At 43.5% G+C, this 27,533-nt stretch overlaps 1 protein-coding gene across 1 annotated transcript in view; it reads right to left on the bottom strand.

Moving 5' to 3' along the window:
* The window catches only part of SUMF1 (sulfatase modifying factor 1), a 305,071-nt gene that overhangs the window by 100,720 nt on the left and 176,818 nt on the right, over window positions 1–27,533 (bottom strand). The window contains exon 5 of the mRNA XM_086939208.1: window positions 20,035–20,157. Within this exon, the coding sequence (XP_086795334.1) occupies window positions 20,035–20,157 (123 nt within the window). The remainder of the gene's footprint in view (window positions 1–20,034; window positions 20,158–27,533) is intronic.

Raw genomic sequence — 27,533 nt, forward strand, 5'->3', positions numbered from 1 at the left:
GATAAAAGTTAGTCCTACCTTTGGCTCATTGCTCGTTATTGCCAGTGTTTGGATTCCTTTCCTGGTTGTTGGTTGCTGAGTGCTGCTGAGCAGAGCCCTTCCTGCTGTTTGAAGCCTTGTTGCTGATTTGCCCTTCCTCACGGGCTCGTGAGAAGGGATTGTACTTATTCCCGATCTATTTTTTCCTTTCCCGTCCCCGTCCTTTTTTTCCCTTTGTATAGTCAGTTAGCGGGTTCCTGGTGTCCCCTTCTTTTCTCCTTTGTTTCTTTTTGTGACAGAGTTAATTATTTAGTTTTCGCTGAGTGTCCGGGGGCTCCCGTGCACTCTAGCGTTGTTACACACTACGCTGCTTTCCCGAGGCTCGCTGTTGTTTCGAGCGCGTCTTTGCTGGAAGACGCTTTTCCTCGTTATGTGCGGAAGTGACCTTTTGGGTCATTCCGCGGTGGTTTTCTTGCCAAAGGCGTTGGTTGTGTAGCGCTAAGGAGGGCTTCCCTGCTCCCTGTCCCTTCGTTTTCCCTTCATTAGAAAAAGTTTTTTTTTTAGGTATTGGCCAGTTGCCATCAGACAAACCTTTTTTCCCCTTTTATTATTTTTTGGTACATGGACATATTTTCGAAGGCTCCTTCCCTACTTCTGCTATGAGTTAATAGCGCAGATTTTGGAGTACCACGTGTTGCTGTTATTTCACTCCACATCTTTACGAGGCAAAGCCTGCGCTCTTTACTGGTAAGGAGGGTTCTGTTTGTTTGGTAAGGCATGGACATTGGAGGTTGGGATACACCATTATAAACGGCGTATATGAATGTTATGCTTTCCCCCTGTTATACATAGGTGCAGAGGCGTAAAGACAGGAGGGAGCTGTGTGCGGTTACCTTTAAGGGTGGAAGACTTGGTGTCTCCTCAACATTACCACCCTCTTTTCAGGTCCATCGGTGCACCCATAGAGTTCGACCTGTGGGTGTCCAGTGGGCAGGTAAAGGGGACTGGTGCATGCTACGTTCCTGCAGTGCTTGGGCCAGCTGGAATCTAAAAGTTAGGAGTTAGCATTTAAAAAAACCTTTGAAATTCACTGAAAAAACCATAGGTTTCAGGCCTTATATAGTTAAGAATTAATATTTAAAAAACCATTGAAATTGCTCCTATATAGTTAGTTGTACTAACTATATTTCGCGCACCCGCAATCCACTGCATCATTCATGACATGGTCAGTGACATCACTGATGACATCTCAAATGACATCAATGATGACATACTGATGACATCATCCACGTGACAATCACATACACCTTTTCATACACTAGTAAAATCTTTCATCACTCTTTGTAAAATACAGAGTATCATATTTGAATCCATTGACACAGCAATACAAGTATCTAAAAACCCACTCATTGATTCCTAGATGTATACACACATCTAATCACTTACCTGTAGATTCACTCATACATGCTGTCAATGATCAATAGAACACTATCAAAAATACTTATACACCTATATCGACATTACACACCAAAACACAACCTATTCACACATGAAGTTATCCTACTCACTTATGCAAACAATGGATCATACTTACTTAGCTACACACTTATACAAACACCACTTCATCTATTTATTAATATAGTAAGTCAAATTTAGTGTAGAATAAAATCATTATTACAAGTATACAGTTATCCATACAGTCACACACCATCATTGAGTCTTATGTATACTTATGTATATACAACAATCAACACATACATTGCCTTTTATTTTTCTGCCTTATCTACTGAATCAACTATTTACACATCTTTGGAAAGTCACACACTCTCCACCGAACCACACACACATTCACTCTCCCATACAAATACTCAGTTAACTAATCAATAACTAATATAGACTTTCACATAGCTAGTAACCAACTGGAGAACCAGTTTACACAACAACTGACAAAGTGATACAGATATTCACACAGTTTAGTCACTATCCACTATATTTAGTGAGACACTATAAATTGTTAAAGTCCTCCATCCAAATATTTATTTTTATATATCCACTCATACTTCAATGCAAATTGCTATATATATAATGCATATTTAAATAACGAAGCAAACCACATTCACTGGATGATGTCATAAGTGATGTCATCATTGATGTCATTTGAGATGTCATCAGTGATGTCACTGACCATGTCATGAATGATGTAATATGTGACATCATCAGCAGTGGATTGCGGATGCGCAAAATTTAGTTAGTACAACTAACTATATAGGAGCAATTTCAATGGTTTTTTAAATGCTAATTCCTAACTATATAAGGCCTGAAACCTATGTTTTTTGCAGAGAATATATATACATATATATATATATATATATATATATATATATATATATACACACATTTACACACCACGTGACTCCTCCTCGAATCTCTCGGCGTCTCAGACCCAGCACAGCCTTGCACGCCAGCAAACAAAAGGGAGATGGACCACGATGATTCAGCATCAGCAAATTTTTATTCGATGCACAGAGAGCAGCTACGAGTTTCTGGCAAATTATGCCCTTGATCACGCTGCAATATATATATATATATACAAACACACACACATATATATATACATACACACATATCTCAAACCAATTCACGTTCAGGCTTAGAGTAAGGCATACATTTTGTCTGTCATTTGCCATTTTTGAATTAAATCTTTAAGCACAGGATTAGCTAGTGCCATCCATGCAGAGCTGAAAAAAAAAACCTTTTACCACTCGAAGCACAGTATTGCAGTTTAGGATTGGTAAAATACCACCCAAGCCAACCTGGAATGAACGAAAGCAGTCACTGACACGTGTCTCGATCTTATTAGAGCATGTCAGACAGACATAGCTTTGTGCAGACACAAGGGAGCACCCAGTATTAGGCAAAGCAATACCCTTTAAGGCTTATATTGACACAAATTATGTACAAAAGAAGTAGGGATCTCTAGGTAGCTCCACGTTTAATGTGGAGAGCAGCTCCTTTGTATTGAATACTCTAATACCACCAGCCACAGTCTAAAACAGCTCGCCTCAAATGTGTGTTTTTCTAGCAGAGTGATACATATATGGGTTCAGTTTGAAAGCGGGCAGCTGGCATGCAACAGATCGGAGGTGGTGCACAGCTTCGTCGAGGTCCACTGGTCTCGAGCCCTCATTGCACAAAGTACCTCCTCATTTAGTCACAAAAAAAGAGGTGCTGGCACACTCCCAAAAGTAATTCTAAGTGCAATAGTGGAGTTTAATCCAAATAAAAGAACTGAGGTTTAAAACGTTTAGGCTACTTAAATTGCCTTGAAAGAAAGAAAAAAAAATATGTATATATATATATATATATATTTTACCCACTGGCAGTTAGGACCTTGCTTCTATAGGAAAATCATTTTTTGGACTTGCCTACAACTTTTTGGTGGTTTGATCAATCTTCATAATATTTTCCCCAAAAATTGTCAAAGTAGGTTCTGTGTGTCATGGAAAGTTTGGGGGTGATCCGCAGTAGGGACTGACAAACTGGGACACAAAATAAGGCTACATATGTAAGATTAATTTTCATTGGAACCTTTACCACACCTACAGACCCAACCGCTAAACAGACACCCCAAATTTTACAGGGAGGTAGATGTTGGTTCAAGGAAGTGCCTTTTGCTTATTTGGTGTAAATCTGTTCAGTAGTTGTTGAGAAATTTAACAAGAAAAACAGATACATCTTTGGTTGCAAAGCCTTCACAAAAATAGACAAGCTTGTGCAGGGAAATACACCGCTCTGATTGGCTGACAACATTTCAACCAGGACAGCCATCTTGCACAGCCCCCCTCCTGGAGCCCTACTTGGCCCTGTGGAATTACTCGGCCCTCCCCCCTCCCCCCCCCCCAGGGTTGGCCCCAGCACTCCAGCAATGTCCTGGGGTTGTCCACCGCCGGGACATTGCAGTTTGCTATGGCTTGGTGGGAGAGCTTACATTGCCCTATTTGGGGGTAACCAACTCTAGCATGGATCTGTTCAGGCCAAGGGTGCCAATAAATTCTGCAGTGAGTATTAAAGTCTCACATCAGAATATGATTAGAGTTTCAAAAGGTTTTGCACAGTATATATTCCATCAATTTTTCAAGGAAGACTATGTTCTATCAGGAGTGCGTTAAATAATATTGCAAAAGATGGGGTTCCAGTTATGACTGATTGCCACTTCAAGGCACTGGAAATGTTGGAAACAAAGATATTCTTGGTCAGCAATATTAACCACAGTCCACCATGCAGGTCACCAGTAATCACATACTCTGAGCACCGATATCCTAAAGTGACAAAACGGATGACAATAATGCACTGCATCTTGAAAGATCTACTTACTTGACGTCTCACAAGGGCAATCATATAAAGCAGGATTGTAAAGCAGTCAGATCTCCAGTTCCCACTCACTCTTTCTTACACTGGTTACCTCCTCAAGAGCCATACAGTCTCAAAATTGGCAACTTCAAGTCCCAGCCAACGTAGGAGATTAGATTGAGGCCATAAAAGAAAACATGACCAACACAACAATGTGACCTGCAGAGCTAATCACAGCTGTTGGCAAAATACAAGCTATAACACACACGTGTCTATCCCTCACACCTCTTGCCCATCACAAGCTAAGTGCTGTGTCCCATAATACAATAACTGCACCTCTGTGGTCATCAAGCCTGACATCCAAACACGTCCATCATAGGCTCAAGGCAAAAACAACACTGCCAACCACACAGGGCAGCACGCAAGCCATGTTGATAGTTGCTCAGCACCCCAGACAAGCAATAAACATTATAGAAATGATATAATACAAAACAATCAACAGCATTTCCCATTTCAGGAAGTCTTGATGAGTTAATACCACTCCCCACTGTGTTGTCTAATCTGTGTACTTGGCAGCGAGTATCCTTCAGGGAACAGGTCAATCAAAGACAGGTTTGATATTCAGGGATGTCTCGCTAAGGGATTAAATATCCAATTTGAGATGAGCAAGAGGGCCTTTTTTCGATTGTGTGTGTTTTGGACGACCTCCAGTTGCGCAGCATTAATTTACGCAGCACTCATTTACGCAATTGTTTGGTTGTTTACTTGCCTGGGTTTTTATTTTTAAGTGTCTTGTGCACTTTGCTGGGTTTTTATTTTTGTGCCTTGTGGCATTTTCTTTCTCCGTGATGGAGGGAATCTGTGATTCGGTCTCATGAGTATTCATAGGAATTAGATTGCTATGACTGCTGTTGTTCCCTATAGGTTTTATTGTAAAGCTGAGTTCGTAATTGAGAGTAATAGGAATCGCCTCCCCTGTTAGAGCAGGAAAATGTTCATGAGTGGATTTCAGTGGTGTTGTTGTCTTTGCTATCGGGAGCTTGAAATTGTGAGTGGGCGAGATGAAAGCTCATGAATTTTATAGTTGTGGTGTTTGTGTTTAGTTAGTGAAGTGTTTTCTATTTTCCATTGTCGAGGTAGTGATGGGAAGTCAGTTCATAATGAAGGTTTGTGGTTATAGTACGCTCTGCTCTCTTCCTCTGGTTCTTTGCTAGTCTGATGGATGGTTTTGTAGGGTGACCACCTCACTCCAGGTCATTACAGACCCTGACTCCGGGCCTAAACCTTTCTTCTGCAAATCATTGATTCCAGGCCTGCTACTCAAATTATTTAAATTGAAGCAAAACAAGACTACAACACCCAGAATGCATTAGGACAACACACAAAAGGACTGGAAACAGAGTCCATAATGACCTGGAGGGAGATGGTCAGTGGTTATCATATCATAACGTGTATTTGTAAAGCGTAAATTCACCTAAGGTTATCTTGGCGCAGAATAACAGATGTTTATTGTTACCCAACTCAATGGTACTCATTTTATCGACCTCAGAAGAATGAAAGTCTGAGTGAATCCGCAGGGATTTGAACCTGTAACCATGCGATCGAGCACAGGCCCCGTAGTAGGCGCATTAGTCCACTGAGCCACCAGACCCGTTCCTTTTTGGTTCTTTTGGACTGAATTGGTCGCACGAGTACAGAAAGACTTGGTTGTGACTGTTTTGGGCTCAGTTGAGACGATCCGAGCCGCATAGTTACTTTCGTCGCATTACAGGTGCATTTTAAATGAGTGTCTTTTTAGTCGTCTACTTAAAGTAAACGTTTCCGGTGATTTACAGATGCCGCCCACGTTTCACAGCCAAACTATTTCCATGTTTTGGCAGTAAAGAGTGTGAAAAACGCAGTGACGCATGTACATGAATGAAAAGACACCTTCCCCGCAAACAGGCTCTTTGCAAAGGGGTTTCCAGCGGGTTGAAGGCTCGGAGTGAACATTTCCACAAGACACACCCACTATCATCAGTTTGCAGGTCCGTCATGTTTACATTTCTTGTGTCTGAAAAGTAGAATTCCTAACACATCAGGTCAGAACTCAAAGTGGTTTAGAAGAAGTACCTGTGCATTTTTGTGACATCAGTGACCGGTTAAGAATGTGACACAAACTATAATTGGTGAACTGAAACACCTTATTAGAATGTGCAACTTCTCCCTGGCCATTGACAGAGGGCCATTGAATTCCACTCACAAATATGCTTCAACCATAGAGAGAATTAGTCTTTATAAATAAACTCCAGAACAAGTGAATTAAAAGGGATACGCATGGATGAGTAAGTGGTTTTAGGGATCACAAGGCAGTTAAGAGGTATTGGCTAATGAGGTATTAGGGAAGAACACAGAAACATAATATTACATGATGCTGGATAGGATAGTGGTTTACATTTTATCATTTTAGGTTTTTAGATTACCATTTTAGGTTTTATTGGTAATAGAGTTACATTGTAAGGAAGCCAGATGTCATTGTGCTCCACAAGTGGTGATAAAGTCGGAGAAGGCCAGAGCCTGGCTCGAGCCAGTTGTCTAGCCCTATCGGATTAAGGTTGGTGACCACATTTTGAAAACCAAAATAGCAGGACATTCCGAAAACACTGAAGCACGTCTACAATTTTGCATCCAACATGAAAGATAAAATTTACAAGCTCACCAACTAACATAGAACACAGACAATGAGGCATTAGGGGGGGAGTACAAACGTTCAACACAACTTTTACACGAAGAATCATGTATGTTAATTAAACTGCTTTCGATTTGCGCCTGCTACCTAATCCTGCACTAGTGTCCATGAAATCTAAACACACTATGTTCAACCGACCCTCTCTGAAAACCAGGACAAGAGATGAATTTACTGAAATTTACCAGGTGAAAAACTGGGATTGTCCCATCGAGGCCAAGACAACCCTAGAAGAAGGTCCCTCAAGTTGTAAACAATTGGATATATTTCTCGAACCCCTGCCTCCCTCGCGCACACTGTCGCCCATCCACGGGGGGGGGGGGGGGCAGCAGAGTGCCTCAGGTGTTCTATTTTCTCCACTTTGCCCAATGGGAGCCTGGGTGGGGTGGAGGTGTGAGGGGAGGATAAAGGCTGCGTGAAAGGAACGCAGCACCTTTGCCCATACTACCTGCGCCAAAGATGCGCAACAGAGAGAATGGACGCGCACCTACAGGTTAAGGGTGGCACAGAGCACACACTGTGCATATTTTTTCAGTGTAGGCCAGGACTGTAAAAACAGTGCAGACTTGCCAACTCTCACGGTCCCACCCTGGGTTACACAATGTCGGCTTCCTTCACACAGTCCCTGGGTGAGAGCCAATATCACTCCGGTGAGACTGAGTGAGCTGGAAACCTCGTGTACAGAAACTCAGCATTGTCCATTGTGGGGGTTGCAACCTCTCCAGGACAGCAGCAGCAGCCTCTGAAGGATTTTATCTAAGTGGGGGGAGAGGGGAAGGGGTGGGTGTCTAGGGCAGTGATCGAAGTGGAGGAAAAAAAGTAGGGGAACTGTGGTCGGAGAATCAGAGGACAGGAATAACCAGAGGATCGGGTCAGTGGGCGGAGTCAGAGGTGTGGCCCGAAAGAGCAAAACATCCCAATTTGTAGTATTGGCTTAGCATTTCACTGACCAGTTCCAGCTTACTGCATCACTTAATTCAACCAATGGATACACATGTTTATTTAATGTTTGACCCCTTAACCTCGGGGCAAATTCTCCCGCAGTGCGGGAGAATTAAAGAGTGGGCGGGGCTGCATCGGCCAACGGACGTGCGCAGCACCAGCGAGGTAGTGCATGTGTCAGCCACTGGCCGACAAGCACGGAACGAGTTAATATGAGTTATTGACATTAAAATACATTCACGAAGTGAGATGTGTTCCCAATCACAGAATGCCCCAAATATGCTTAAAAGTGGAATCACAAGCCATTTGTCTGTGATCCAAGAGTCATCAGCACTTTCCCTTTTACTACAAGAGCAGTTCAAACATGAATGGCAAAATATCCTAGTTTGCAAATGATTTCCACATAATTATAGCTCTGCCATATTTGCCACATAATACATCATCTGCAGCACAATCTGACGATTTTAACTAATAAATTGTTTGCAGCTCAAATGGATCAAAAGTTACAAAAAAACGTGACTTGCATTGCTGCAAAGTGGATGGCCCTTTTCAAAGGTTGACTAGACACCTTTCACACTGCTGCATTTCTATGTTGTACTGGTTCTAATAAGGCAAAATCTTTTCAGAGACTGTTAGTATGTGTAAAAATGCCAAAATAATAAAATATCAGCAAATATAACGCATTACGCTGTAGCTTTTTTCATGCTGTGTAATTTAGTTAATACTGCAGCATAATTTTGTCACCCATTAGTGCATAATTCCGATGGCCACAAAGCAGGTGGAACATGTAAAAGTGCTTGTGCATGAAGCAGCGGCACCTTGAATTTTGCAAACTTCGTTTGGTGTGTGTGCAAAACCTGCATTGCCGATCCCCGGTGAGTTACACTACTGCTGCTGAAACAAGGCCAATGGAGGTACCAAAGGGTGAGGAGGACTGGCTCCAATGGTCCTGTGACCTCCGTGACAGAGTCACTGCTTCACTGAAGTGTGCTGCTTTGTAGGCCTTCCCCCAAGACTGGAGGTGAACTTCAGTATAGATTGTGGTGGATAGGCCTTCAAGGTCAACCCACACTTGCCACTGCTAGGGGCTAGGATGCACCTGCTGGTGCTAAGACACCAGGGCTTCTAAAGTCTTGCTGGGCCTTCTAAGGTCTAGCATGGGAATGGGCTCCCTCAGGAGAGTGGTCTGGTGGACTGGTCTTGAAGGCTGAACCTGGTTCCCCAGTTCAAAATTCAGCAGCTCTGACCATAGTGCCACATCCTCTCCCACACTGAACTCGTTACTGCCCCACTGAGCTAAACTAGCACTGCCTACAGCTCAGCTACAAAGCAATTGTGACAGCTATAAAAACCTGGATGCAACTCAATTCAAATTAGGCACTAACAAAAGAGTTATATACTGCCTGAAAAAAAAAGTAACAACATCCTGGAAAAAACAAATACTCATAGGGAATGCAAAATTAGGTAAAGTATGTGAAATTTAAGCAGGAACAACAAACAACATGGTTACCTTAAAGCTTTTACACTCATTCAGAAATCAGTGAGTGCTTTTGCCCGAAAAGTTAAGGACGTGGCTACAGGTCCCAGAAGGGACCAGTTTCAATGTCGATTCCTTATATTCTTATAAAATGTAAGAAGCATGGTTTAAAAAGACCACTTCCGTGAGCACAGAGGTGTGGTACACATTTTGTTTTCCAATCCACCCATCTACCAGGTATGGCAGTAACTCCAAGAATGGTGCACTTCCCCACCTGGGGAAAACAATGTTGTTCTGGTCACTTTGTGACCACTCTGTCTTGCTTTATTTAGTTATGCTTCATATATTAAACCTTTTATTTCTCTTCATCCCGAGGCTGCACTTTATAATAAAACGACATTTCAAGTAAAAGTGTTTTTCTGTTTTTGGATCCATTTCACTGGGGAACAAATAAACGAAAGCAGAAGAAAAAGAGTTTGTAGAAGTCACGGTTTCAGCAAGTAAGGAGGAGCAAGACAGAAAGCAGGGGAATAAGACGGAGAAAGAGGGGGAGCAGCTGCCACCAGCAGAGCAGGAGAAGTGGACACTGCCCTTGTCTTCTCTGTATAAGAAGGAAAAGACAGAATCCTTTTCTTTCTCTGCCAACCCACCCATCCTCGAACATCCACGAGCACCAAGCCTGCTTTCCTGGAATGCATTCTTAAAAATAAAAAGTTGGGGAACGGATTACACGAAATTAAAGAAGTAGGGGCACGGGGTGCCCTGCCGATCCCACCCACTTCGGCCACTGGTCTAGGGGTATTTTTATTTATTTAAAGTTTTATAGAGCGTGAACGTGACCCGTTAGGGTATCAAAGCGTTTTACAGAGAAAACACGTTGCATACAGGTTTGACACAGGCAAAAAAGCAAAAACACGGATAGGGATAGAGGGAAGTGACTACATTAGGACATAGTCAGGGCATATACAATAATCAGGGGGGCGACAAGTCAGCAAAATGCAATGAAAGTCAGCAAAATGCAATGAAAGTCAGCAATTATGTATGCGGGGTGACGCGTCAGCGATATGCAGAGAGTGTCCACAATTACATATGCAGGAATAATGAACTAGTACAGAGAATAGGAGCAACCAAGCAGGCCAAGAGATATTTCAGAATAACTAGAGCACTGCAGCGGAGCAGAGTGCACGGTGAAAGAAAATTAAGGGAGGAATTTCCTCATTAGGAATGTTTTAGCTTCCTTCTTGAAGGTTGATAGAGAAGGGATTCTTCTGATGGAGAACGGCAGCAAGTTCCATGTTCTTGGTGCGGCCCCAGAGAAGGCAGTTATAAGTTTTATCCTTACGGAAGCGGGGTGGCTGGAGCACAAGGTCTCTGGCGGAACGGGAGTTTCTGATTCTCCCGGATACCAAGAGTTTCTTGGCGAGATATGCAGGGGAATTTGTGTATAGTGTTTTGTACGTGATACAAGCCAGTTTGAGCTGGACTCTGGCTTCAAAGGGGAGACAGTTCAACACCTTCAGATGGCGGGGAGATGTGGTCACATTTTTAGGTCTCGACGGAGCCACGCATGCGGTGCTCTGGGGAGACATTTAGTGAGTGGATCTTTTGAAAATGATACTACACGCTTTTGCTTGTGGCAGCCTAGAGCTTGCGATTACACGCACAAGGGCGCGCGCCTCGCTCCACCTCTCTGTCTTATGCTTTAAAGCTCCTCCCCCTCCCCCATCACAGAGCTCGTCACAGGCCGCGCGTCTTTTTGTTGCTTGTTTTGGCTTACCGCACGCCCCCTTTCCGCTCTTTTCCCTTTACTTCATTTCTATTCCCTCCATTCACTCCTTCTTTCCCACATCTTCTTCCCTTTCTTTCAACTCCTTTCGCATCCTTCGCCTACTGCGTCTTCTCTCGTATTTCTTTCCTTCATCTAGTCCTCTTTCCCTCGCCTCTCTTCCCTTGCCTTCCTTAGGCTCCGTCCACCGCCTCGTTCACTCAGCTCAGAGCCTCGGACGGTCCATGGCGCGGGCCTCCCTCGCAGGGTCTGAGCTCCCGGTGAAGGAATTTGTGAGCAGCGTCGTGCTCAGAATACCAATGCGATGCTGCGTTCTCGGTGCAGAGGTCAAACTCACAGGGAAGGTCTTGCCATGAGAAAACAGACAGTGTGTGGTAAGGAGCTCACTCAGACGAGCCACTTGAAGAGGCATATGCTACTGCACACTGATGTGAAGCCATACAGCTGCAGTGGCCGTGGCTTCGCCAACTTCACGTTTAATTGTCCCTCTTTGTGTGGCTCATTCCCCCCCATGACGACTTCACCAAGCGATCCTTCTGTTTGGCCATTACCCATTCAGGTATTTCCTGGTCAGCCATCACAACATGTCCCAGATGGCTGACTACACAGGTCAGAAGCACGGTTTAAGTAGATCAATAAGCCTGCAGGTGGGCACTGCACTAGCTCACTATTGTTTTGTGATGCGTGTATACGCACTTTGTAAACTTATTTAGTTATTTTCTAAAGCGTACAAGTTTCCCAAAGCATTTGAAATAAAAGATTTGACTTTCACCAGTCCTGATTTTTTTTTCAGCAAGAGCAATAAACATGTTGGTACTTTTAACTGTTATCTTCATAACTGCTTAATTTGATCAAGTGGGGCCCACCAGTACTGATTTCTAGGGACCAGCTCTTATTTTTCCTCTCACAGACTTTGATCTTGAGCAGCAGAGAGACAAAAATTGGCATAGCCAATAGGTCTCGCTTTTGGGACTTTATAAGTGTTTAGACATGCAACAATTGATGTTGTTGCACCAAGGATATTGTGCTACATAAGTAAATACTTATAAGGTTCCAAAAGAGAGACCTATTGGCTATGCCAATGCTTGTTTGAGCCTCTTAAGAGTCTTGTTGAGGCAGGCTTTCAGGGGGAAGTGGAGATCTTGGATAGCCCTGATAGGGTTGAGCATCCGTATTCAATCCTGGAGATAACTAATGCCTGAACTGCATTTTTTAGGTCTGCAGCTTCAAGGAAGGGTTTAAGTTTTCTCAAATAGCTCAGGTGGAACCTGGCAGTTTTGGCCATCGAGTTGATGTGGCCATGCATATTCAGTTGGCTGTCCCGGGTTACTTGCCCGGTTTTCAGGGAGTCCGGTATGGAACCTTGAAGAAGGGAGACGTTTATGATGGTGCTCCAAATGCGAGTGATGAATGGGGAGGTCGCTGCAAGGCAGTTGGAAGAGAGTGGGTCATTGAAGTGGCTATTTGGTTTTAGGGAGGATAGAATTTTCGAGATGAAGAGGTCGTCATAAGCTTTGAAGTTGGACCAGTGAGCTTGGTTTTTAGGTGTTACCAGGGGTGGATGTGGACAGAGATGGGTCCCGGCATGAGGAGGTGGGAAGTTTGAGGCAGTATTGAGTTTGTTCCTAGGGAGTTAATTTTGGCTGCTGCTACCCCTGCCCAGTCACTGCGCTGCCTGCTGCCCCTGCACTGCCGTTCCCCCTGCCCGGTCACTATACTGGCTCCTGTCCCTGCGCTGGCTCCTGTCCCTGGACTGCTGCTCCCACAGCCCAGTTACTATGCTGCCTGCTGTCCCTGATCCTACGCTGTTTCTCCCTATGCCGGGTCAGTGCGCTCTCTGCTGTCCCGGTCCCCACACTATCTTTTCAAGGTTACTGCCCAGATGGTAGGATCACCAGTGCAGCAGGAGGGCTCAGCAGGCGTGCCGTCAATGCACCGCTGGTTGGACAACGCCCAGTACCAGGTCCCCTAGCCCTTCCACCACCCGACGGTACACCACCAAGGAACTCTTGGAACTGAACCCTGGACGCTGAAACAGATGCATCTCCTCTTCCCCACAATCCACCAAAGGACCCTTCACCTCGTGTCACTGCCACTTCTTCTGCAACACAACCTACGAAAGATCCTTGCTGGATCACCAACAGCGCTGACAGAATCGCCCACTGAAACATACCAAATTTATCAAGACCTCCAAACATGGCAGCTGGTACACCCCAGAACTCAGGACCACCAAGCGCAACTGCCACCAACTGGAGAAACAATGGCGTGTCACTAAGAACCCCACTGACAGAGCAGCTCACAAAACAGCCCTCAGCAACTATCACCGGCACATCAAAGAAGCCAGGCACAGTTGCTCCTGCAAATCAGTTGTGGGGAGGGGGAGAAGGGAGGAGAAGATATATATATATTTTTTTTAAATCACTCACCTGCTAGCCGGCTCCCTGACTGGCCGGCTGCTGCCTCTATTGCGTCCTCTTCCTTGCTTCTGTTGGAGTAGGAAGTAGGATAGGCTTCCCTAAGTCAATCACAATGCTGCAATGCAGTGTTGTGATTGGTCTGAGCGCTGTAGTTCAGCAATCAGATGAGGAATGGGAGCCTGGGCATGTTCTCCACCCAGGCTCTAATGCACTACTCTGCCGCATGCACAGCTTAGCCTCGCCCCACAAAACTGCACCAGCACAAAAAAATAAAATAATAACATCTAGTTATTATCATTTTATTTTTCCTGTGTTGAAAGACAGTGGGGTGACACTCCTCCGTCTTAATGAGCTGCCCCAGAAAAAAAAAAAGAAATCCGCCATCACCTCCCATATCGACTCCGCAGCCAACCACACAAAGGAGTTCTTCAATAAAATAGTCACAGAATTATTCAACTAACAGCCACAGAGAACACCATCCTCCCCTTTCCAGAACTGCGCGACACCTTCTCAGACTACTTCCACAGCAAGATCACCAACATCTACAACAATTTCAACCTCCAACCCGCCACCCTGAACCCCAAAGGCATCAACCAAATAGCGAACATCAGCCAAACCATTACCACCTGGTCTCCACTCACTGCGCTGTCCACCTCAGCCATCATGTCTTCCATCCATTTCTGGGCACCCACCAACCTCTACCCCCACCACCACCACAACCTCGCAACAAACCCAATCAGCACACGACTCACCAGCATCCTCAACACCTCCATCTCCACAGCAACTTTCCCAGACAGATGGAAACACGCAGACGTCAGACCCACTCCCAAAGAAAGCCTCCGACAACCTCAGCGATCTAAAAAACACATCGTCCGATCTCCCTGCTCCCCTACCCAACCCAGCCAAAGTACTTGAGAAAGCCATCAGACAACAGATCACCGAATTCCTGGAACAAAAAAATCACCTACCAGACACCTCAAGATCAGGATTCTGTGCCAACCACAGTACTGAGACAGTGCTGTTTGGCGCCGTAAATGACATCAGAACACTACTTGACCATACAGAAACTGTAGTCCTGATCCTCCTCAATGTCTCTGTGGTGTTCAACACTGTCTCCTACAACACCCTCATCACCAGACTCTACAACATAGGCATAACAGCAAGGCGCACTCAAGCGGATCACCTCCTTCCCTACAGGACGCACACAGAGCATCCGACTGCCTCCCTTCATCTCCGCACCCAAAGACATCATATGCGGAGTTCCACAAGGATCCTCCCTCAGTTTCACACCGTTCAACATCTACATGACCACCCCCCTCGCAGACATGGTCAAATCCCATGGACTCTAACATAATCTCCTATGAAGACGTCACTCAACTGATCCTCTTGCTCACTAAAGACCCCTCCAACGCCAAAAAACAACTTCTGCAACGCAATGACCAATGTAGCCAAATGGATGAGAGACAACCGACTTCAACTCAACTCCAACAAGACTGAAGTACTGATCTTTGGGAAGAACACCTCTGCATGGAACACACAGCTGGTGGCCTGCAGAACTCAGACCCACACCCTCACTGACCGACCATGCATGCTTGCAGCCTCTGCAGAATCAAAACGACAAGTCAACTCAGTCACCTCCTCCTGCTTCTACACATCATCAACTGAAATTCCACCAACCCTCCAGACACCTGGGCTCCTCTTCACTCACCGTCACACACATCCTGCTTCCGTCGAAGCGGTTGCCGCTCCTTCTCCTACATTGCTGCCAAGACCTGGAGTATCCTGCCCCTCCAGCTCTGCACAGCTTTGTCGCAGGCAGACTTAGGAAAGAGACTCAAGACCTTGCTCTTCTACAGAGACACAACACCCAGATACTGATAGGGGGGACAGTGCTGCGCTTTACAAATGCTGTTTGATTGATTGATAAGCACCCTTCAAAGAGATCTGAGCAATGGACATGTGGCATATGGTGTAGACACATCTTGAAACGTCGGGTTTGTCTGCACTGTAGTCATTTTGTATTTATCACCTTGTACACACTACAGAAATTTAGCTTGACACCTACTAATATCTTGACTCAATGAAACAGACTCGAGATGTGAGCAATGCGTTCATATTTCTGTTGACTGGCTGAATGTGGTCCAATTTTAAGTGGATGGAGGGCTGTGCCGAGATCTTGGGTGAATAAAATGTTGCCTAAATAAATATGATTCAGGATGTGAGGACTTGGATGAAGAAGTGGAAACTGTGGAGGAAGCTACATCTGTGCCAAGCTAAGTGCCCTTTTAACAAGGCCCTTGAGTAGGTGATTTGTATCATACAGAAGTCAACAGGCGTGGTGAAGGAGGAGAGGTTGGATGAAAAGTCATGGGGATTCATGTTAGAAGCATACATAAAACAGTGATGAAGTGTTCTGAAATTGAGGATCACAATCTGCTATCTAGTTGTGTAATACTTAAGATTAGTAGCAGATTCCTTGGAGTGGTGGGTGTGCAGGCTAGCTGTGAGGCACTGCATGTCATTAGCACGGACACCTTTAAGTATAAATGTTAATCACCTGCATGTCTGTGGCCTTGCTAGGATAGAACGAGTTTGATAGTTACCGTGTATACAAAGAATACCAAGGGAACATATAAGGAGCCTCAGCAGACATACAGGGTGACAGCTGCAATCAGGAAAAGCCCACCTCTGGAAAATGATCCCTGTTCAAAAAGAAAGATGTACCAGTCCAGGTAGCAGTCCTATGTTCTAATTTCTAAAGTTTTGTCTTCAGACCTGACCAATCTTTATGGTCAGGTCAGCAGCACAGTAAAGGAAGGTAGTCTACCAGCCTGCATTGAGGTTCCCGATAAGCATTCAGGCCTGATCATGGCTCACAATGTCAGCAGCTGCTTCTCTCTCTTGTTCCCTACCTTGTCCTTAAACACCTTTGAAGCCCTCAACCCCCTATGTAGAGGATCCAAAGGTGTCCACTCTAGAGAGAGGTAGGAGGAGGGAAGACACGTGCTTAGAAGATTGGTAAAAAAGTGGCATTTCTGGAGAGGGAGGACTAATGACTGGAGGAAAACAAAGTTATTATGAGGGCAAGGACCCATTCTGGGTAGGACATGATACCTCTTCTTTGCGTGAGGAGGAGGAAGGGCAATGCTAGGGTGAGATGAGCAGAAGAGTAAAATGAATAATGTTGTGGCGATTGAGGATCCATGCCATGTAGGGAGAAGTGGAATGTGCTTGTGTTCTAGAAGTAGATGAGCAGAGACAAAGAGATTGGTAAAGAGGAGAAAAATCCAGGTGAGAGGATACATGCCCATTTATTCAAGATAACAGCAGCTGGGGTGGGGTAGCATGTAAAGATGAATAGTCCGGAGGAATGGGGATGGACAGCAGTTTCAGTAAGGGAGAGACTCTGTTGCAGTAGGTAGGAGTAGAACTCATACTGGTTAAAAGGAGGGAAAAGTGGTGAGCTCAACTGGGTAAGGAAGATGAATCTCCCTTAAAAAGGGGTGGAGAGGTGCAAGTCTACACTTTCAAGTAACTTCACATTTGCAAATGGCGAACAGCCAAAAGAAGTAAAGCTACACAAACCTTCACATTTAAATTACTTACATGTGTAAGTTACCTCTGTAAGTAGCCCCTATGTTTGTTAGTTTCTACTGCTGATTTATTAGATGATGAGAAGTATGTAAAGCTGTTAAATACAAAAATGAATATTTATTTTCTGATCTTATAGAACCATTCAGCAATGCACAATATATTAATAACAAGCACAATGTTTGCCACTATGGACATATCATTTTCTATCTGTTATTTCAGTCTCACTTTCATCGCTTGAGTAGCTGTTTCACAAGGGCTGATCGATGAAGATAAAATCCTCTCAATATATGTGGTCAAAGGTTAAAAGTAGGGATTATGCTATGTTACGTAATGTGTATTTGTAAAGTTGTTATCACTCGTCAGAGCGTCCTGGTGTGTGTGCCCAGCCCTGCCTAAGGTAAGTTGGTTAATTGAAATTCTAGGTCTTTTAGCTTCTTTCAGAATTCAAGAAGAGAGGAGCAGGCTCTGATGTGGTGTGGAAGCAATGTAAGAGTACACCTGTTCGCCTAACCTGGTTCAGAGTATGCATGGAATGTGTGTTAGTGAGAATCCTGCAGAGTTTAAGTGCCTGGGTGGTTAGTGGAAAGAGATGAGAGATGAAACTGTTCAAGTAGGCGGGCATAAGTTGTTTAGTGTAAAATTAGAGGAGTTTCCAGAGGTGTGGTGTAATGTGAGTTCTGTGAGGGAGGATGAGGATGAGTCTGGCTGTTGAGTTCTGGATGGTCTATAGCCTTCTAGTGAGTTGCTTGGAGATGCCTGATATAGAGGGTGATCAGGTAGTCTAACCTGCTGTTGACTAGGGCATGAGTGACTAGTTTATTTTTGGTGTTGTTTGGGACCATTGGAAGATCTTCCTCAGCATCTCCAGGGTGTGGAAGCAGGATGAAATGACAGCAATGTTTGCTGTTGATTTTTCTGAGGTTCCTTGCATGTGTGCTGGGTGTGAGGCAAACTTCAGCTGGCAGCCAGTTTGAGTGCCATGGTGAGGTATTCTTACTGGAGATCATGGTTTCTGTTTTGTCAGAGTTGAGCTTGACACAGCTTTCATCCAGTTAGTGACTTTGGTCATGCAGACGGTGAACTGGTTTCTTCTATTGGGGGTTCTGTCGTTGGCATAGGAGAGCATGCTGATGTCATGTGCATAGATGACGTGGGCTCGAGGGATCATCTGTGATGGAGAGGAGTGCTGTTTCTGTACTGTGGTTGGGCCTGAATCTGGACTACGTAGCGTCGAGGAGCTGGTGGTAGCTGAAGTGGTTGGTGGGGCGTCAGTAGACTAGTTTCTCAAAGTATGGTAGGAGGGAGATGGGACTGTAGTTGAAAAGTGTGGCTGGGTCTGCAGATGGTTGCTTGAGGAGGGGCATGATGGAGGCATGTTTCCAGGTGTCCAGGAACATGGCTGAGTCAATGAAGACAATGGGCATTGGTGTTAGTGCTTCGCTGATCGGTAGTGGTGGAGGCATGGTGGGGGAAAGGGTCAGATTGGGGCCCCCAGTGAATGGTCTTCATGGTAGCAGTGACTTTGATGATAGTGACAGCAGGACATGAGGTTAGGGTTCGCTCTTCCACTGAGATGGGAAGATGAGTTGCGGTAGTGAAAGGGTATGGCTAAGAGTCAATGTTGCTGTATGTGGAGGGGATTATGTTATAGAAGAGCTCCAAGACCTTGTTGTAATGTTCTTGTGAGAGGGTAATGTTGCTGAAGGCGGTAGGAAAAGCAGTTAAATCTTTGATGATGGCGAAGATTTCTTTGCCAACAACATCCTGCGTTGATGTGATCTGCAAGAGCTATGCACTTGGTGTTCCAAATCTGCTGTTCCTCTGTGTACCAGCTTGCCTGTGGTCCGAATCGTGCCATTGGGTTAAACTTCAGGGGAGCCAGTGTGTCAGTGCATCTGGTGATTCAGCTTTTAGGGATCTTGATGTCTTTCAGCAAGTTGCTGGTGTGCTTAGCAGATGCACAGATAGGGCAGGATCTTCCGTGAGGCGTTTACAGCTGTGGCAGGTGGTTCAGGTGGTGGTAGATCTCTGGTGATGCAGGGTAGGAATGCTGAAACTGATGAGGGCGATGTCTTTCTGGGTTATAGTTACTGGCTTGTTGACCGTGATTTTGCCTATTGACGACAAACTCAGGTCCAATAAGTGTCCGATGGTGTGGGTGGGTCCGGTAACATGCAGGGCAAAGCCAAGGTTTTTGAGGATTTCAAGAAGGTCGTAGAGCTGGGTCAGTGGTCTTCTACATGGCAGTTACGATTTCTGAGGAGGATGAAGGGGTAGGCGTTGACAATGAGGAGTCTGCGACATTTGTGAAATTGCTACTGCGTGTAATGCAAATCCATAATTTAGAGATATATTTTTGAATGAATGTGTCCTCCCAATAATATCTGATGTGAGGACACATTCTGCACAAAGAAAGTGTGCAAAAGAACACAACTGCTGCGAACAAAAGACAGTTGTGTTTGGGTTGTTCACATTGTTCCTACACTATAATATTGTTACAGTGGCAGGGTAATAATGCGCCGTGGTATAATGGCATAATTTTGTGGATTTTGCTGAATGTGAAATTCCCAAAATTATACGAATTATGCTGGTATAATTTAAAATTGCACCCAGACTTAGTTAAAAATCCATACTCTGCATCCAGAACAAACATGAGACAATGCAGATCCTTTGAACCTGTTCTCTAGAACAAACATTAGACCCACCCAAATCCTTTGCATTGGTTGTTCATAGCTAACATGAGACCAACAATCATCCCTTGTACCTGTTTTCCAGTCCGCCTCGGCAGGCATATTCCCATTCGGCCTCAGTAGGAAGCCTTTTACCGGCCCACGTACAGTATGCCACTGCATCATTCCAGGACACATGGAGGACTGGGTGATCCATCCTGGGAGAGTATAAAGAGGCAACAGAGAATGAAAAATGGGAGACACGAAAGAGGAACAGGACAAATTAGCATAAAAAAGACACGAGGATTAGAGCAGTAAAAACTCTAGCCATTCGACAAAATGATCAATCAATGAGGTGACCCTTAAATTATTTTACCAACAACCTTGGAGTGCCACCAGCTAATGTCTCTTTGCAGGATTCATCTCCCCATGGTGGAATATCTCTGCTGCCCACATACTGTCACCTCCATAGACTAGGAAACAACAATGGTTTTGGCATGATGTATGGCTGTGCACGGTTATCAACGTCTGTGTGTTTTCATAGGTGTTCAAACATATCTAGATAAGATTGCATATCTCAGGATAGTGTCACATGTTGGGAAATACTCCCCTGTATCTGTCTACACCTCCCTCTTTTAATCTCTAGTCTTTGGTTGTTAACACTGTACCTAGGCTTCTTCCCCTTTAAACGTGCAAGCCCTCTGGCATGGGAGATCAGGGCCTTAACTGTCTCCAATGATCCTGTCCAATTTTCATGGAGATCACGAGTATGAGACAATATTACATAATATTACTTTGATTTTGATTATGTTTGGTCTTATCTTTTTCACATTTTGCCACTATTATGTGGTAGATGTATCTTGTTATGTCTCACATCTATCACATATTGCTTTGATTGAAACACTAAGTGACCTACTCAGAAAGGCATCTTGGAGTATGTAAAGTAGTACTCTTTTCCATACTCTTAGATACTTTTGTTAATTAGCTTCAAAACATCTAAAATGGGAACATCCTCATAATACTCACATACAGTTAGTACAAAAAGAACTGTACCCTCTAAGCAATTCTACTAATAGTGGAGTTTCAGGTCCAATCCACAAAGGCATGTAGAAGTAGATTAAAGAGTATTCCTGTAATACTACTATTCATACTCAAATGTTTTTCTGAATTGACCACAATACCTACTGTGAAAATAGTATCCAATTATCCTTGGATACTTCTTTGGTATTGCCAGTAGGGAGAGGGCGCTTAGCAATCTGGGGCTAGATGTAGGTAATAGCAAATTACCGAATGGTAAATACCGAATTTTACCGATTCGGTATTTACTAATCGGTAATTGCTATGTAGGAAAATAAATCTGTAAAAATACCGAATCGGTAAGATTCGGTAATTACCGATTCGGTAATTACCGATTCGGTAATTACTGAATCAGTATTTGCCATTGATTCCTATGGGTCTTGAAGCCCATAGGATTCAATAGCAAATACCGATTTGGTAATTACAGAATCGGTAAAAATACCGAATTTCCAAGGGGGACAGGGTGTCACTTTGACACCCTGTTGCACCCCTGTTTCTGGCTTGTGTGCCATGTGGCACACATACATGCCCTAAGGGGCATGTGCATGGCCCTTAGGGCATGTATGTGTGCCACATGGCACAGGTGTACATGCACAGATGTGCAGTACACAGAAATTCGTAATTTACCACCCAATAGTATTGGGTGGTAAATAACGAATTTCTAAGGGCCTGTGGCACTGTAAACTGTGCCACCTACATATTGAATTACAGAATTGGTATATTTACCGATTCGGTATTTTACCGAATCGGTAAATTTACCGAATCGTTAAATATACTGATTCTGTAATTTTCTAGCCCCTACATTACAATACCCAAATACCAGTCGGTAACGGCCGAAATCGGCCGTTACCGACCGGTATTTGGGCTCCTACATCTGGCCCCTGGAGGCCAATTCACAAAAACATTACGGCAGTAGTACTAAAGAGTTCTCTTTTACATTGTGTTTGTGAATCGACTCTGAAACGTTCAGCTCCCTAGGAAAGTTAATAAATTACCATGAAAATAATTATTCTAGTAGTTTAATGTGCACTGATAAAAAAAAAGTGATGCAGAAAAAGACACACATTAGAAATGGAATGATTTACAATAGGCAGTCATAGTTACCCGTGTAGACCATGGAAAAGCTATAAAGCAATTTCTTTAACCAGAAGCAAAACGTAATGTTGCTGAAATGTGCATAAACTTGAATTAGAAACTTGACCCTAAACAGACATGGTCAGAAATGTTGCCATAACTGCAAAAGGATCCAGTTTAACAAATACATTATTTTATAAGCAACACTTTATTAATTACATGTCATGAACTTCCTACTGTCTTTCTCGTGTTTCATTTAACGTTTTAATAGAATAATTTGGGCATTTTAAACAATGCTGCTTGATTCAGGGTGAAAAGAATGCATTATCCAACAACGATTTTCATTTCAGTTAATAGTTCATTGTTCTCACAGTGAAACAAACTTAGATGTAGAAGGTTGTTATCTGTTTTAAGGCTTATGGGAACTGAGCCCAATTTTTCCAGAATCTAACTATGCAACACTGACTGTAGCTAACCTTGCAATAAAGTGTAAACGCTGCATGCATTTTTGTGGGGATGGAGGAGCTGAACCTGCTTACCGAAGAGGAATGCCATCCTATTGTCCAGGAACAACGCAGTCTGCTGCAATGTTTGTAACATGTTTTCCTGACTTTTATACTAGTGCGCGTTCCTCTGTAGAACTCAACCCAACCCACTCTCTCTCTCAACTCTTTTACTCTAAACCAAGACCCTTGACGGCTGTGGTTACTGCTAATACTGTTTCCCCTTTTGCCTCTCTTTGCTATTTGATGGTCAACAGATTGGTACCACAACTGTATGCTGATTTGCTTGGATTTATTAAGACTCAGCTGAGTCTTATGGACTACTCTTTATGGGTAAATAGGTTACACTAATTTGGTTTGGAAGCTTTATGCTCCTCTGATCTCACTCTTTTCTTCAAATTCGAACTCTTCATGAGTTCTTGGAATTTAAAACTATGATTCTGGTCTTTAGAATAGGAAATCCATTCCTTCATAGAACGTGTTTTAATGCATTATATTTTTGATGCTTTGTTCTAATCATTATTTTGATAATATTTTTGTAAACGTATTCGATTTATGGACTGACAAAGCCAAAATAAAGAAAATAACGTTACTAACTCTTAATGAGAATAACAGTATTGGAAAAAATATCCAAACTCTCATCATTGAGTGAACTAAAAACTGTTTAAGTTTGTGATATCTGAGTGTGCTCATTGACTCCTAATAAAGCATCCCAAGGTCTATCAAGAAAAAGAAGAGATTCAAAATTTTAGGGCCCAGTCCGCGCTTACAGATTCTGAAATGTCCAGCTCCCCAATAGTAAAGGTGCAAAGAGGGAAAAGTCCTTTCTACTTATACTAAATCTACATTAATATTCTCTTATACTAAAGCACTAGTGGAGTAGTACTTTAAATACTCCAAAAAGTATTTTTAATATTAGTAATCTCCTTTATTGAAATGTTAATGTCTTTCATAACAGAAAGCAAAGATCACGGGCAACACATTTCACTCAACAAAATTGAACTTCTTCAGGGCTGCAAGTAAAACATAATAAGCACGTATAAAACACACAACAAATACTAAATAACACTATATTGACACACATATATTACAGCTTCATATAATAAAGAAAAATACATTAAAACAGTCATGAGTTTCACTACATAAAATATGTGCATATGGGAGCCCCATATGGCAACCTATTGTAACAATTTGTACATGGTTCCCTGTCTGTGGTCATTTTATATGCCCAAATATATCAGAAAGGAGTATATGGTTGACAGCACAACATTGTTACACTATTTCAAATTCTCTTCACTCAATATGAAAACATAAAACATTTAATGAAACTCACAAAACCCAATGTTCCCATTATATGCTGTAATTATCTCCACTTGAGTATATTTATGACAGTGTATTGCAAGATTCTATACTTCAGGTGTAGTGTAGCATATGTAGAGGAGAATTGTGCGGGGAAACTTCACATTACGTCAGGATCCTCCCATCCTATTTTAGAATGGAAAGAGTATTCTTAACAAATTCAATATGATGGTCATGACTGTTTTAACGTCTTTATTATATGGAGTTGTAGTATTTGTGTGTCAATATGGTGTTATTTAGTGTTTGTTGTGCGTTTTAAACACGTTTTTTTATGTATTATTTGCTGCCCTGATGAAGTTCAGTTTTGTTTGAATGAAATGCGGTTGCTGTGATCTTGGCTTTTTTATGAAAGAAATCAAAGTTTCAACAAAGGAGATTACACAATAAAAGAACTTTGGACATTTAGTTGTTGGCTGCACCATTCTGTGTTCTGTCTCCACGTATTTCTGCTTAGCAGTGGCATCGAGCAACCTTGGATGAAGTTGCACCACCTTCTGATTGAAGGGAACTGTGTGGGAGGCGCAGTGCCATAAGTCCACCATTGCATTTGGGGATTATAAAATACTCCAAAAAGTCTTTCTGACCATTGTTACTACAGAACTGGTAGCCCAAATTGGTGGCAGGTGTTCTAGTACAGCAGCAGGGGATAACACAGGTCTACTCATTTCCTTCCCTTATTATTCTTGTTACGTTGGGAACCAACTCTTCACTGATTAAATACATTTGCAATTTTTATTATTCATTCATTACATGTTGAACTTTATTATTATTATTATTATTATGTTTCTTATATAGTGCCTGAATCGACCCCCGAAGGGGTATCTCCGCGCTTGCCTTGGGAACCCGTCCTGGCTTTTCCCTGTGAGATAGCCCCTACAGGGCATCCCCAAGGTGAAAGCCAGGCATCCCGCCGCGGGGGGCGTTGTGGAGATGAAGCAAGCTTAATGCCCAGAGTTGCAGAGTGTGAACCCATGATTAGGTCAGGCACCGAAGCGAGAATTATCGAGTCCATGGACATTTGAGCTCAAGACCCTGCCGCGTCGGGAATTGAACCCTGGTCCCGGGTCTGACCTCTGCTTCAGGGTCTGCCTGCTCTAACCAGTGAGCCACACTTCTCCACACAATTCTCTTTCTCTGCGGTACCGCGTGAATTTTTGTTCACAGAATGTTCATTACACTGCCATGTCTAAGCATTTCGGATTTTTTTTAACCATTGTTATTATTAGTGCAGGTTGCCCTTTAACTGTTTTCCAATTACCTAAAATGTCAGTGGCAAATTGCTATAGTCAGGTTTTTCAGCCCTGAATGGTCCTGGTTCTAAACTGTTTAAAGGTGCAGCTTACATGTAGGGGTCTATTCACGAAGTCACTTTGGAGTACGTAAAATAGTATTCTAGTAATTCTCTTTACGTACTCTTGCATGCCTTTGTGAATTGTCCTGTAAAAACCTGTAAAATAAGAATATTCAGGGAAAATTCTTAAGCGATTAGGGCAACCAGAAAGGACTGCTCTGCTTTTCACTTTTACCAATATGACATTTTAAGCCAATTCACAATTTAATAGAGTATGTAAAAGAGTACTCCTGCAGTACTACTTCCTGCACTCACAATTGCTTTTGTGAATCAGCCCTGCAGTGTTCTCCACCTCAGCCTGGATGACAGCAGCCATGCCATACCACCCAAGACTGTCAAATAATGAAGGTAACTAACTACTTGTGGACAACTCAAGGGCAACGTCACAATCGCTTCCAACTGCGTTTCACGCCACAAGTGTTTCTCACTTTGTATTATGTTTTTAAACCACATATGTTTTAAGTGAATACTGCTTTCGACCCAGTGTCTTATAACATGTATATTTTGATTAATTATTGACTGGACAAAGCACTTCAAAGTGCAAAGCACATGTTGGCTAAGGAGTTATTACAAAAAAATAAAGATTTTCTGTATAAACTGATATTTCTCCATGTCCCCTCTGGTGACACCAACGTAGGTGGTGATAGTAAAAAAGGCACTCTTCAATGCTTGCATCAAGTTCTGTACATCTCTGACCCATGTCACCTTTTTATGCAGGTCGGTCAGATATGACTTCTCTTCACTGACTGCCGGGACCACAGTAATATTGTAGGGTACAATGCCAGCAAGCCGGGACCACGGTAATATTGTAGGGTACAATGCCAGCAAGACGGTACAATCTGTTTAATTTTTACCATTGACATTAACATCTTGATGGCGCAATCCAGGACAGCGAGGACCTGGGGGTATACTCTGTGCAGCTTTCTGGGCCAACATTGATTTTTTCTTTTTGCGCACAACGGGTGCCATTATTCGAAGGAAAGTGGTGCCCTCCGGGGAAGTGCTTTAATGGCAGCATTAGTACAAATCCACAGACCCTGGCAGCACGAGGGGATCAACTCACCTGAGGCAAACGCCGTAAAGGAACCGCCTCCGTTGCCACGGCCTACAGAGAACAGGACATGCTCTGTTTGTACTCTCCGTTCTTCCTGGCTCTGAGGGAGGACAATGGACTGCATAAAGCTGAGCAGCATGGCTCAATAACAAAGATGATGCTGCACTTCTGAGGAAAAAAACAGAATGTAGACTGTAATGACGTGTGTAGATATCCTGGCATCGCTCTTCTTCCTCCTCGTGTGATGTCAAGTAGGACTTTTTTCTTTTTGCTACTTTTTCACCTTTTTGAAGTGTCGCAGACCTATTGGGGACACGACCAATTCCTAATTTGGGCTTGGGGTCACCCCCTTGCTTAACATTGGTTGGCTTTCTTGTCAAACTCACTTGTTTGTATCTTATTCAATGGCTTTCCTTCCTCTTCTTGTATGTCTCTCCCCTGGAGCATAGATTTTATGCCATCTATTTGATTGATTGGCTGGTATCCTTCCAAGGCTCCACATTAGGCCTGGGCGTGAAATCACCCTCTCCTGGTGGAGTTTGCAGAGTTTTTCCCACTCCGCCCTTGGCTTAGCATGTGAAGTTCTGAAACAATCCACGGAGCAGAGTTTTTTTCCTCGCTCTTACGTTGGCAGCAAGTGTGGGAAATCTTACTCCAGACCACCTCCAGGTGAGTTTTCTCAACAAGGTCGGCCGCAGATGGTCTCTACCACTCGCATTGAGAAACCTGTTCACGTTGAGGTAGCTGCCAGAAGTAGAACATCTACTTAAGCGGCAGAAAGCAGCAGCGCCCTCTTACTCTGCACGTGGTGGCGTTCGTGCTGATTTTACAGCAGGGAGACAAACACCTGTCACTAAAAATCAGTGCCAACGGTGCGTCTTAACGCACTCTTCTGCTTGCCTAACTCCAGGTAGTGCAGCAGTCTTTGATTACTTCGCAGAGTTCCGCCCAGGCCTACTCCACACTAGGGAACTACGTTTTAATCTTTTTAGCACTTCATCAGAGCGCGTGCACTTGAGTTCATGTGCTGCATTCCCTGCACATTTCCACACTCCCCATGTTTTTAAGGATGTTTCTCTCCTTCCCCAAGCTCGTCTGGTGTGTCCTTCACAATATTATTTTTCTCATGCCCGTCACCCTAAACAATAATCCTTTTCAGTAATTTTTAATGCATAT

The sequence above is a fragment of the Lissotriton vulgaris genome, chromosome 9 (genome assembly GCF_964263255.1).
Source record: "Lissotriton vulgaris chromosome 9, aLisVul1.2, whole genome shotgun sequence".
NCBI classification, from domain to species: Eukaryota; Metazoa; Chordata; class Amphibia; order Caudata; family Salamandridae; genus Lissotriton; species Lissotriton vulgaris.